The sequence below is a fragment of the Molossus molossus genome, unplaced genomic scaffold (genome assembly GCF_014108415.1).
Source record: "Molossus molossus isolate mMolMol1 unplaced genomic scaffold, mMolMol1.p scaffold_m16_p_4, whole genome shotgun sequence".
Classification (NCBI taxonomy): Eukaryota; Metazoa; Chordata; class Mammalia; order Chiroptera; family Molossidae; genus Molossus; species Molossus molossus.
In genome coordinates this window covers 49,951,589-49,965,651 of record NW_023425377.1, presented here as the reverse complement: position 1 = coordinate 49,965,651, position 14,063 = coordinate 49,951,589, and the positions used below count along the sequence as shown (strand labels likewise).

At 38.1% G+C, this 14,063-nt stretch overlaps 1 protein-coding gene across 5 annotated transcripts in view; it reads left to right on the top strand.

Annotated features, from left to right (window-relative positions):
- CNOT6 (CCR4-NOT transcription complex subunit 6) overlaps positions 1 to 14,063 on the top strand; it is an 82,249-nt gene that overhangs the window by 27,284 nt on the left and 40,902 nt on the right. For 2 of the 5 annotated variants that reach the window (XM_036239586.1, XM_036239585.1), the window contains exon 3: positions 5,691 to 5,729. The exons of 2 other annotated variants lie outside the window; for them this stretch is intronic. In XM_036239586.1, the coding sequence (XP_036095479.1) occupies positions 5,691 to 5,729 (39 nt within the window). Of the gene's footprint in view, positions 1 to 1,312; positions 1,468 to 5,690; positions 5,730 to 14,063 lie in introns of those variants that run through there. One more of the 5 variants, XM_036239584.1, reaches the window with a different exon arrangement.

The following is a 14,063-nucleotide window of genomic DNA, read 5'->3' as shown; positions in this document are numbered from 1 at the left end:
CTCTTCTGTTTTTTTTGTAGTGTGTGAGACTTTCTGGTTCTGTTCTCTTCTCTCATTTTATCTGGACCCCTTTCTCCATCTCTTTTATTCCTGCCCTACTTAATTTTAATTCCATTTTTGGAGTTTTGTCCTTAGTGTGGAGCCCTGGCTGGTCAGTTTGTAGAGTTCTTAGGGCCTTCCTAGACTGCATTCAGACTTACTGTGGACACTTGGCACTTAACTGAATTGTACTAAATTCTTCCCAGTTGTAATGATGTCCTCCGATTGGTGCTTTTCAGTGGATACTAGTTGGTTTCTCTATTTTCAATTCCTTCATATACTCTTACTGTTAATGATAAAGTCGGGTTTATGTTTGCTGTCACATGATTTACAGTTAACCCTTGAACAATATGGGGTTGAACTGTGTGGGTCCACTTATACATACACAATTTTTTTTAACTTGATTATCAGTGGTTTATTCTAAAGGATATATTTCAGGAACAGCCAGATAGAAGAGATGAATAGGGCCAGGTGTGGGGAAGGAGAGGTGTAGAGCTTGGGTACCCTCTGTGGGCATGCCATTCTCCCAGCTTATCAGTTTCTTTCTTTTTTTTTTAATTGTTGAAAGTATTACAGATGTCCTCCTTTTTTTCGCCATTGACCCACTCCTTCCCGCTCTCATTCCCCTCCTGCTTTCCCCAATCTACTATCTGTGTCGATTGATTGTGCATATATACACATGTAAGTTCTTTGGTTTATCTCTTCAAACCTCTGAGGTTTGTTAGTCTGTTCCCTACTTCCATGACTCTGGATCTCTTTTGGTGGACATTATGTTCCATAAATAAGTGAGATTATGTGGTATTTGTCTTTCTCTGACTGGCTTATTTTGCTTAGCATAATGCTCTCTATGCATCCATGTCCTCTCAAAGAGTAGAGAGCTTTCTTTCTTAGGGCTGCATAATTTTCCATTGTGCTTCCTCTCTCTCTAAAATCAATAAAGAAAAAAAAAAGACTCAAATCTTTTTTTTTTTTTTTCCTTTATTGATTTTAGAGAGGAAGTGAGAGGGAGAGAGAGATGAGAACATCAATTGGCCGAGTCCTGCATGCCCCCCACTGGGGATTGCCACAACCTGGGCATGTGCCCTGACCGAGGAATCGAACCACTGACCTCTTGGTGCAGGTGATGGGCATTTGGGGTGTTTCCAGAGCATTTCAGTTTCTATATACAGATTTTTAAAAATAAATAAATACCTGTACTATTTTTAATCCATAGTTGGGAGTCTGCAGATGCAGAAAGCTGACTATATGCATTGATCTATATCATTTTTTATAGGGCACTTGAGCATCTGCAGTTTTTGGTACCTGGAACCAAACACTTCCTTCCTCTGGATACCAAGGGACAACTTAATTTTTTGTGGAGTCAAAGTTATATGCAATTTTCATCTGTGTTGAGGAGGTTGGCACCCCTAATCCACACGTTGTTTAAGGGTCAGCTCTATTTTCTCTTTCTTATTTGTTGTTGTTGTTGCCCTGTTTTTGCTTTGGATTAAGTAGGTGTGTTTTGTAAAATTGAATTTTATCTTCTTTGTTGACTAATTAGTTTTTATATAACTCTTTAATAATGGTTGCTTTAAGGTTTATAATATAACGTATATCAGTAATATTATACCACTTCATGTATAGTCTAAACCTTAACAACAATGTACTTCTGTTTCTCTTCTCCTGGACTTTGTTCTATTGCTGTCACATATTTTACTTCTACTATGTTATAAATCTCACAAAATATTATTTTCCTTTAAATAGTCAAGGATTAGGAAAAGTTTTATTTAAAAAAATTTTTTTAATTGAGTTTAGAGAGAGGAAGTGGGGGAAGAGAGAAACATTGATCAGCCCCCCCTCCCCCATATGTGCCCTGACTGAGGATCTAATCTGGGTTATGTGCTCTGATTGGACACTGAACTGGTGACCTTTTGGTGCATGGGACAACGCTGGCCAGGGCCCTTTTGAACAGTTTTTATTGGTGTCTTCAGTTTCACTTATCTTTTCTTTGCAATATCTGATTTGCTATTAATCTCATATAGTAAAGAGTGTATGTTTTATAGCTAGAAGTTAAACGTGGGCATTTTTTATATTATCCATGCCTTTACTTAACATTTCACTCTAACATTTTGAACATTTATAATAACTGTTCTAATAACTTTTAATGTCCTTATTTGCTACCTTTATCCTTTTCATTTCTTGATTGGTTTTGATTCCTCCAACACTACTTCTACCTCTCTCTCTCCTTACTGCTCCCCCTCTCTCTTCCTCCCTCCTTTTCTCCCCTCTTTCTTCCTCCTCTCCCCCTCCTCCTCTTTCTATCCCTGGTTAATTTTTTATTGCACACATTACATTGTGAGTTTTGCCTTTTTGGGTGCTGGATATTTTTGTATTCCTGTAAATACTTTTGAGATTTGTTCTGGGATACAGTTAAATTATTTAGAAACCGTTTGATTCTCTTGAGGCTTGCTTTTAAGTAATACCTTTCAGAGTCTCTGTGAGTTAAGATATTTTCCACTTTGGTGGGAACACAAGCTATTTATGGCCCTGTATGATCCTAGATATTGTTCCCTCTACCCTTTTCAGGTTGCCTCCACTCCCCCACTTCTGGTCTTGGGTTGTTCCTCACATGTATTTGCTGATTAGTACTCAGCTAAAGACTCAAGGGGATTCCTCTTCAGATCTCCAGAGCTTTCTGTCTTTGTAGCTCTTTCCTTTTTGAAGCTCTGTGCTGTGAACTCTAGCCATGTTGGCATCTCTGGACACTCACCTTCATCTCTCAATTTTTCATAGCCGGCCAGACTTCACCTGGATTTTTTCCATCTCCCTGCACTACTCTCTGGAAATTGTCTAGGCTGCAAGCTTGAACACTCTTATGGGCTCATCTTGTTTGTTTCACATCTTTCAGTGATTACTGTCCTGTGCTGCCTGGTGTCCAATGTCTTAAACTCAAGTTTTTATATATTTGTCAGGTTTTTCAATTGTTTAGGGCGGTAGGGTAAATTCAGTCCATGTTACTCTTTCTTGCTTTCAAAGTCTAAGTCTGTCATAGTTTATTAAAAGATTGTTTCTGGCAACTCCAAATGTGAATCTCTTGGGGATTCTGGTCTATTGTTTCCCCTTTTCTCTGGTTTTTAGTCCTTTGGACTTTTTATTGAATGCTAGAATTTATATATGAAATAGTAGAATAAGTTGATGGTCTATGGTGTTCTCTCCTTAGGAGTGAATCTGCTTTTGTGTTTGCCAGGCAATTGTGGTAGGAGTGGGTGACCTTAATCTTATCAGCGATTCATCTCAGTTGAGCCTGGTGTTCAGTGGTTGCAAGGGTTGGCTTACTTCAGGGTCACTTCTATTCTGTTTGTAGATTCCAAGTGGAATGTTGGTGGTTTAATAGTCTTCTTTGGTGATTCCTGAATTCCTGTTGTGTCTTCCCAACTGTGTAAGAGGGCTTATAGTTGTGCCCAATACCTCAGCTTCTCAGCTCTAGTTTTCATCTGATTGCCTCTCTGCTTGTGATTTGTGTGTATTCTTTCAGAGGTGATGTGGTCGGATGTGTCCTCCTTATTATCCCCTCTTTGCTTCCCTTCTCCAAGTTCTTTGTTGCTCGTATCATTGCTGCTTTTATAGTTTTCTAGGGCTAACAAACTCATTTTTGTGGGTCCTCTCCTATTTTTACCTAGTTTTGTTTGTCAAGTGGGATCATTAGTCAACCACAAATCAGTCTATTGTTACAGGAAGCTAAGGTCCATGTGCGTACAAATTTTAAAATTCTTCTAAGAATCTGCAGATAACAATTCTCATGTTCTTCTTGTTTTTGTTTTTCATTGAGTGGGGGCAGCACTCTGGTTGCCTGCTTTTGATTACATCTGTAGCCCAGATAACTACTTGTTCTAGGCCCTTGATGGCAGTATAGGACAGGGAAACATGTGCTAACCCAGTGGTTCTCAACCTGTGGGTTGCGACCCCTTTGGGGGTCGAATGACCCTTTCACAGGGGTCGCCTAAGACCATCGGAAAACACATATTTCCATGGTCTTAGGAACTGAGACACCGCTCCTCTATCCATCTTCAGGTGGGTCCGCCCACATGCAGATACACCTACATACAACATGAGGAACTGTATTATTAGGGAAGTTGAGAACCACTGTGCTAACCAGAGCCACACTCAGGAACTTTCCATGAAATAGGGGTTTGGATCTGGAATCCTTGGTAGTCATTAAGTGATATTTGAATCAGGCACCTTGGCTATAGCCTTTTCTCTTTGTGACATTTTTCATTTTGAAAACTTAAGTTTAGTGTGAAAGTAAACTCTGTTCAGACTCACTGTTTTTCCATGGAGAGTGATAGACCATGCTTTTCAAATTCTAGATCAAATTCTTTTCTCTGTCCCTCTCTTTATTTAAAGACTATAATTATCTTTTTGATAATCCTGATAAATGTGATTTGAGTCAAGCAACTTTCATTATATTATCAGCTTCTGGAGCTGCCCACCCTCTGGATAATCCTGGTGTCTGCTTTATGGAAGTTTAGTGTTGGGGACAGGTAAACAGGAGAGGAGGGAAACTCAAGTGGAGGGAAACCTAAGAATGAAAGTTTTGAGGCCATCACTTACTCATTGAAAGCATGTACTTGTCACTCATTTATTCATTTTGAAATTTCTAATGTGGTGGGTGATAGAATATAAGATTACAGGATCCTTGCAGACTGTAGGAGGAGACTCTCACAAGAAGGTACAAACTATTATAAATACAGGGCAGAAAACTTGAACTACTATATTTTCTTTAAGACTGTCTTAACCAGCTTGGTGGGATCAGGAAACACATCTTAGAAATAGCTAACCACCAACATAGTGGTATTATCCAGGGGAATGCTGAGTTAAGGACATATCAGGAAAAGGGAACATGTGAGATTATAAACAAGTATACAGTGCAAGTCTTTCTCATTTCCCTAATTACACCTCCCCGCCTGCACACACACTGGACACTTACGCATAGGGTTATGAGTTTCTTTTCCATTCCTCTGGAGGGCTTCTGTGTGTATACAAATACACATATAGTGTATTTTCTTTTTATATTGACAATATTACAGATGTTCTCCATTTTCCCTTTTTTGCCCACCTCAACCTGCCCCACCCCAAGCCTTCACTGCACTATTGTCTGTATTCATGGGCTTTGCATATATGCATATAAGTTCTTTGGTTAATTCCTCCCCACACACATTCCTTCCCTCTGAGATTTGTTAGTCTGTTCCATGCATCTATGTCTTGACCTATTTTGTTCGTCAGTTTATTTTGTTTATTAGATTCCACATGTAAGTGAGATCATGTGATGTTTGTCTTTCTCTGACTGGTTTATTTTGCTTAGCATAATAATCTCCAGGTCCCTCCATGCGATCTCAAAAGGTAAGAGATGCTTCTTTTTTTTTTTTACAGCCACATAGTATTCTACTGTGTAAATGTACCACAGATATTTTATCCACTCTTCTACTAATGGGCACTTGGGCTATTTCCAGATCTTAGCAATTGTAGATAACGCTCCTATGAACATAGGGGTCATATATTCTTTCTGATTGGTGTTTCAGAATTCTTAGGATATATGGGGAAGGGGGATCACTGGGTGAAAAGGCAGAACCAGTTTTAATTTTTTTGAAGAAACTCCATATTGTTTTCCACAGTGGCTGTACCAGTCTGCATTCCCACCAGCTGCATACTAGGTATCCTTTTCTCCACATCCTTCTCCGCACTTGTTTATTGATTTATTGATGGTAGCCATTCTGGCAGGTGGGAGGTAATATCTCATAGTTGTTTTAATTTGTATCTCTCTGATGACTAGTGACATTGAGCATTTTTTCATTTGTTCTCTTTGGAGAAGTGTCTGTTCATGTTTTTGGCTCATTTTTAAATTGAATTATCTTTTGTTGAGTTGTATGGGTTCTTTATATATTTTGGAAATTAACCCCTTATCAGATGTATCTTTGGCAAATATGTCCTCCTATACAGCCCATTCCTTTTTTATTTTGAGGATGGTTTCTTTTGATGTGCAGTTGTTTTTCAGTATTTCCATATACTATTTCTTTTTTTCCTTTTTTTCTCTTGCTCTCAGTGAAAATACTGCGTATGTGATATTTTTGAGATTTTACTGCCTATGTTTCCTTCTAGGATTTTTATGCTTTCGTGACATACATTTACGTCTTTTATACATTTAGAGTTTATTTTTATGTATGGTGTAAGTTGGTGATCTAGTTTCATTGCTTTTGCTTGTACCTGTCCAATTTTCCCAACATTATTTATTGAAGAAACTGTCTTTACTCCATTGTATGCTCTTGCCTCTTTTGTCAAATATTAACTGACTGAGAAGGCATGGATGCATTTCTGGGATCTCTGTTCTGTTCCATTGGTCTATATGCTTGCTCTTATGCCAGTACCAGGCTGTTTTGATTACAGTGGCCTTGTAGTACAGTCAATATCAGGTATTATGATCCTTCCAACTCTGTTTTTCTTTGTCAAGATTGTTGAGGGTATTTGGGTTTTTTTTGGGCTCCATATACATTTTTGGAATATTTGTTGTAGATCTGTGAAATTTGCCATTGGTATTTTAATAGGGATTGACTTGAATCTGCAGATTGGTTTGGGTAGTATGGACATTTTAATGATGCTAATTATTCCAATCCATGAACACAGTATATGCTTCCACTTGTTTGTACCTTCCTCAATTTCTTTTTTTTTTTTTTTTATGTCCTATAGTTTTCCAAATACAGGGTTTTTTTACTTCTTTGGTTAAGTTTATTCCTAAGTATCTTATTTTTTTGTTGTTGCAGTGGTAAATGGGATTGGTTTTTTTTTCTTTAGTTTCTGAGAGAGAGTTTATTATTGTGTATAAAAATGCCATCAATTTCCGTATGTTAATTTTGTATCATACTACTTTGCCGAATTCATTTATTAAATCTGGTAGTTTTTTGGTGCAGTTTTAGGGTTTTCTGTGTACAATATCATGTCATCTGCAAATAATGATAGTTTTACTTTCTCCATTCCAATTTGATACCTTTTATTTCTTCTTTTCTTATTGCTTTTGCCAGGTTTTCCAGTAATGTTGAATAAAAGTGGTGAAATCAGACAACTCTGTCTTGTTTCTGATCATAAGGGAAATACCTTTTGTTTTACCCCATTGAGTATGATGTAGGCTATAGGTTTGTCATATATGTTCTTTCTTATGTTGAGGTATGACCCCTCTATTCCCACTTCACTGAGAATTTTTATTATAAATGGGTTCTGGATTTTATCAAATGTTTTTTACATCTGTTGATATGATCATGTGATTTTTATGCATCCCTGGAATAAATCCCACCTGGTCATGATATATAATCTTTGTAATGTATTGCTAGATCTGATTTGCCAATATTTTGCTGATGATTTTAGCATCTATGTTCATCAGGGATATAGGCCTGTAGTTTTCTGTCCTTGTAGTGTAATGTCTTTGTCTGGTTTTGGAATTAGGATAATGCTGGCTTCGTAAAAAAAAAAGCTTTGAAGCTTTCCCTCTTCTTGAATTTTTTTGAATAGTTTGAGGAGGATAGATGTTCTTTGAATGTTTGGTAAAACTCACCTGTGAAGCCATAGATCCTGGATTTTTGTTTGCTGGGAACTTTTTTATTACTGCTTCTATTTCATTAGTTGTTATCTGTCTATTCTGGTGTTCTCATTCTTCCTGATTGAGTATGGGAGATTATATGTTTCTAGAAAATTGTCCATTTTGCACAGGTTGTCCAGTTTGTTGGCATATAGATGTTCATAGTATTTTCTTACAGTCCTTTTTATTTCTGTGTCAGTTGTTACTTTGCCTCTTTCATTTCTGATTTTATTTATTTGGATCCTCTTTGTTTCTTGATGAATCTGGCTAAAGGTTCATAAATGTTGTTTATCTTTTCAAAGAACCAGCTCTTGGTTTCATTGATCTTTTGTATTTCTTTTAGTCTCCATGTCATTTATTTTCTCTCTGATCATTATTTTCTTCCTTCTACTTCCTCTGGGTTTTTCTTGTTGTTCTCTCATTCTGTAGGTATAGGGTTAGATAGTTTATTTGAGCTTTTCCTGTTTCTTGAGATAGGACTGTAATACTGTGAACTTCCCTCTCTGGGCTGTTTTTGATGTGTCCCATAGATTTTGGGTTGTTATGTGTTCATTTTCATTTGTTTCCAGGAAGTTTTTGATTTCTTCCTTGATATCATTGGTAACCAATTCATTGTTTAAAAACATCCTGTATAGACTCCATGTGTTTGAATGTTTTTGAGTGTTTTTATTCCAGTTGATTTATAGTTTTATGCTATTATGATCAGAGAAGATGCTTGATATGATTTCAATGTTCTTGAACTTGTAAAGACTTATTTTGTGTCCTGCCATGTCTTTTTTGAGACTGTTCCATGATCACTTGAGAATAAAGTATATTCTGCAGCTTTGAGGTGAAATGTTCTGTAAATATCACTTAAAAGTCATTTGATTTATTGTGTCATAAATGTACTCTTTCTTTGTTGATTATTTTGTCTGGAAGATCTACCCACTGATGTTAGCGTTATATTAAAAGTCCCTTACTGTGATTGTACTGCTGTCTGTCTCTCCCTTAAAGTCCTCCAGGAGTTTTTAAGTATATTTAGGTGCTCCTAAATTTGGTGTATAGATATTTATGAGGGTTATATACTTTTGTGGGATCGATTCTTTTAGTATTATATAGTGAACTTCTTTGTCTCTTGTTATTGCCTTTATTTTGAAGTCTATTCTGTCAGATATAAGTATTGCTACCACTGCTTATTTTTTTTCTTATTGCATGGAAAATATTTTTTCATCTTTTTACTTTCATCCTGTGTGAGTCTTTTGTTCTGAGGTGGGTCTCTTGTGGACAGCATATATATATGGGTCATGTTTCCTTATCCATTCAGCTATCCTATATCTTTTCATTGCAACATTTAATCTATTTGTGTGTGAGGTTATTATTGATAGGTACTCATTTATTGCCGTTTTTATTATTTATGCTTATGTTCCTCTCTATATAGTACTTATTTTTCTTACAACAGTCCCTTTAGTATTTCTTTCAATGCTGGTTTCATGGTAATAAACTCCTTTAGCTTTTTTATGTCCGGGAAGCTTTTAATTTCATCTTCAATTTTAAATCATATTCTGCTGGGTAGAGTAGTCTTGGTTTCAGATCCTTGCTTTTCACTTCTTTGAATACTTCATGTTGTTCCCTTCTAGCCTGTAGTGTTTCTCTTGAGAAGTCAACTGGCAACCATATGGGAGCTCTATTATAGGTAACTGATTCTCTCTCTCTTAGTTCTCTTAAAATTCTCTCTTTGTCTTTAATGTTTACTGTTTTAATTATGATATGTCTAGGTGTGCATCTCTTTGGTTCATCTTGAGGTTGACTCTGCTTCTGAACTTGTGTGACTTTCCTTCACCAAGTTAGGGAAGTTTTCTGTCTTTACTTCAAACATGTTTTCAATTCCTTGTTCACTCTTTTCTTCCTCTGGTACCCAATGATGCAGATATTGTTCCATTTTATGTCTCAATGTTCCCTTAAACTCTTCTCATGTTAAGTGTTTTTTCCCCTCTTCTAATCAGGTGTTTTTTCTACCTTGTCTTCAAAGTCACCTATTTGATACTCTGTTTCATCAAGCCTACTTTTAATTCCTTTCATTGTATTCTTGATGTCAGATATAGTATTCATTTTCCGTAGGTTCTATTTCATGGTTTCTATGCCTTTTTTCATGCGCATACAGTTCTTACTAAGGTCCTTAAACATTTTTATAACTGTTACTCTGAACTCTGTTTAGGAAGAATTGCTTACCCATCTTATTTACCTCTTTTTTTGATGATTCCTTTTTTTTTTCACTTGAGGGTTATTTCTTTGTCTCCTCATTTTAGTTGTCTCTGTGTGTTTGTGTTTTATGTATTAGATATTAGTGCTATGACTCCCAGTGTTCATGAGGTAGCTTTTTGTAGTAAGTGTACTGTGGGACCCAGTGGTGCTGTCTCCTTTAACTCCTGAGCGGGGTGATCTAGGAATGTCCCTTGTGTGGGTTATGTAGGCTCTCCTGTTGTAATTGAGTCTTGATTGTTGTCCCATTTGTGGGGGGGACTCTCCTCTCAGGCTGACTGATTGTGAGGCTCAACCCAGACAGGTGCTGACAGGACAGAACAAAACGAAAAATCGCAAAGACATACAAAAGTACCCAACAACAGTTAAAGCAACCACAAAAGAAAAGAGAATTAGCCCAGCCAGTGTGGCTCAGTGGATTGAGTGTTGTCTCCTGGACTGAGAGGTCCCAGTTCAAATCCCAGTCAGGATACATGCCCAGGTTGCAGGTTCGATCCTCAGTAGGGGGCATGCAAGAGGCAGATGATTGACATTTCTATCTCTGTCCCTTCCCCTTGCTCTCTCTCTAAAAATTCAATAAAAACATTAAAAAAAAAAAGAAGAAGAAGAAGTATGGCCTTGGCTGATTTGGCTCAGCGGTTAAAGCGTCAGCCTGACATACAGAGAGACCTGGGTTCGGTTCCCGCTAAAGGCACGTACCTCGGTTGCAGTTTGTCCCTGGCCCTGGTTGGAACATGCAGGAGGCAGCCAGCCACTCCATGTGTCCCTTTCACATCGATGTTTCTCTCTCTCTCTCTCTCTCCCTCTCCCCCCCCCCCCCTCTATTTGAACAAAAAATGGAAAAATATCCTTGGGTGAGGATTTAAAAAAAAAAAAGAATTATGAAGGAAAAAGGAAACAAAAATAATAAAAGAAAAAAGTAATAAAATAAAAATAAAAGGAGTAATAGAAGAGAAAGGGGGAAGAAAAAAGATTCTAAAAGGAATGAAGGGAGGGAGAGAAAAAAATAACAATAAAGAATAGGAAAAGAAAAACAGTAAAAAAGAAGAGAAAGAAAGAGCAAAAGTTAGAAAAGAGAAAAAAATTTGAGCCTGGCCAGTGTGGTTCAGTGGTTGAGCATTGATCAACCCATGCACCAAGAGCTCGCTGGTTCCTGGTCATGGTATGCCCAAGTTGTTGTGGGCTGAATCCCCACTCAGGGGCATGCAGGAGGAGGCTAGTGGATGTTCTTTCTCATCCATGTTTCTGTCTCTCCTTCTCCCTTCCTTTCTCTCTAAAATCAGTAAAGGAAAAAAAAAATTAAGACAAGGAAAGAGGCAAATAAGATATATGAAAGAAACAAGGGGGAAAAGAGAATAATAATACAAAGCAATATAAAAGAAAATGTTGGGGAGGGGACAAGTGGTTTGTCTTGTCAGACTTTAGTACATAGTAGGATTTCCCTTTGGATTTTACCCTTTTGTTGTCTGAGATTAACTATTTTGTATGCCGGTTTCGAGCCTCCCAGGAGGTACTTTTGTGCTAGCCAATGTCAGAAGCCGTCAGTGTTTGGCTCTTTGGCACCCTTTTTGAAACTTCAAGTGATCCTCAGGTTGTGGCTATTTATACTGGTCTTGTCTGCCCATGGGAGGGGCCAAGCTGAGCTTCTAGCCAGCTTTTTAGCAACACTGGGCCTTGAGGCAGGTGAGCAAATATTCAGACTTTTGAGAAGATGGTAGATATGTTCCCTGTCCCAGAACCACTAGTCTGTGTGTGTGCCGGAATATTTCCCTGATTTTAGGCAGGCTGGTGAAGTCTGCCAGAAACCAGGTGTTTCTTTCTGTCAGCTCTCCTGTGAGAGGGAAATGCCAGCCAAGTTCCCAGGAGTGTAGTGGGAATGGCTCTCCCCCGTAGCTAGTCACTGATGCTCCCTGAGACTGCTGCCTCCTCAGCAGGGGTGGAGATGCACGGTGTAGCATGCTGTATTTCAGCGGGTGGGGCAAATGGGATTCCTTAGGGTAAGGTGAATTGTTTCCCTTGAGGGCGGGGTGTTTGCCTTTCTTCTGGCTTCTGCTGTTTGGAAGGGCTTGTGCCTCTCAGGCAAAACGGCTACTGCGATATGGGGTATGACCCAGCACAGGTATACTGGCAGCATGCCCCCAACTCTTCCCAATGCCTTCCTACCCCTATCTCCTCATTTGTATCCAGTCTACACCACCCTTCCCATGCCAAAACCTAGGGTGGGTGGCTGGGAATGAAAATCCATTGTACCAATACTTTAAAAAAAGTTTTTGGGCATGACTGGTGTGCTCAGTGGTTAGAGCATCAGTCTGTGCACCAGAGGGTCATGGGTTCGATTTTTGGTCCGGGGTACATGTCTGGGTTGCAGGTTCAATCTCCAGCCCCAGTCTTCAGCTGGTAATTCAGGGTGAATATTCCCCAGTTATATGTAGGCCACAGAGTATATACATTTGTAATTTTATCAGATGATACTTGGTTATATTTTTAATAATGAAATTCAGAATCACCTTATCTAGTTCTGCCATTTTTTAAATAATCATGCTATTTTATAAATTAGGATGGTTTATGATATGTCTTTACATTTCTTTTTTGTATCCTTAAGTCTATTATACTTATTAGATTCATTCCTATGTATTTTACCTTCTAGTTCTTATTATAAATAGGGTCTTCTGTTCTTTCATGTGATTATTATATATGTATGCAAAATACTATTTTTCATATGTTAATTTTAATTTTTGTTGGACTATAAACATATATAACAGTTTTGAGAAATAATTTTTATAGCATACATTTCAGTTATTAAAGTGTACAAGTCAGTAGGTTTTATTATCACATAAGTGTGCAACCATTACCACATTGCTTTTAAAACATTTTTTTCATCCCAGAAGAAGCTCTGTATTCCTTAAGAGTTACTCCCTATTTCCTTCCAACCCCCTAGCGCTAGGTAGCCAGTAACGTACTTTATACATCTATAGATTTGTCTCTTCTGAACCCAAGTTTCTGCATTATTTTACATTCTATAATTAGTAGCATTATTTTTCCACTTACTGTCTTTTTGATTTAGTCATCTTAGTGGGTGTTAAGAAGTATTTCTTTGTGGTTTTGATTTGCATTTCCCTGATGGTTCATGATATAAGTATCTTTATTGGCCATTTGTTTATCATCTCCAAAGAAGATGTTTATCTTCCTTGGAGATGATAAACACTTCTGAATGCAATGAGTAGGTGGGAGGCCGTATGAAATGATGGTCTCTTTCTCTTCCATTGTAGGGAGTTAAGGTTTAAGAATGAAACATGAAGTTAAAACTGTAAAGACCTTTCATGTTTACTAGGATCTCTCCTACCCTTAGAAGGGTGTTAAAAAACCTGTTATAGCAAAAAAGGAAACGATAGTTCCATCATTTCTTAATTTTTTTTTCTTGTTGAAGAAGCATGTATAATTCAATCCATTTTGATTCCTATTTCTTTTTGTTTTTGTTTTCGGTATATGCTCCTAGCAGGAACCAAACCCAGGACTCTCTGGTCCACAGGCCAATGCTCCAACTGCTGAGCCAAACTGGCCAGGGCTCCTATTTATTTTTTTTATATTAACATATGAATGTGATATGATGGTAGTTAATACTGGGTGATAGAATTTGGCATTTTTATTTATTATTATTTTTTTTAATCCTCACTCGAAGACATTTTTCCATATTTTGTTCAGATAGAGTGGGAGGGAGAGAAAGAGAAACATAGACATGAAAGGAACACATCGAGTGGTTGCCACCCACATGACCCAACCAGGGCCGGGGACAAACTGCAACTGAGGTACGTGCCCTTAGCGGGAACTGAACCCAGGTCTCTCTGGACTGCAGGCTGACACTCTAACTACTGAGCCAAACCAGCCAGGGCGAATTTTGGCATTTTTAAACAGTGCTGCATTGTTTAATAAGCAAGTTTATTTAAAAAGTAAGTTTAGCCCCGGCCAGTTTGGCTCAGCGGTTAGAGTGTTGGCCCGTGGACCAGACAGTCCCGGGTTTGGTTTCCGCTAAGGGCACGTACCTCGGTTGCAGTTTGTCCCTGGCCCCTGTTGGGGTTGTGTGGGTGGCAACCACTTGATGTGTCTCTCTCACATGGATGTTTCTCTCTCTTTCTCCCTCCTGCTCTGTCTGAAGATATATGCAAAGATGTCCTTGGGTGAGGAT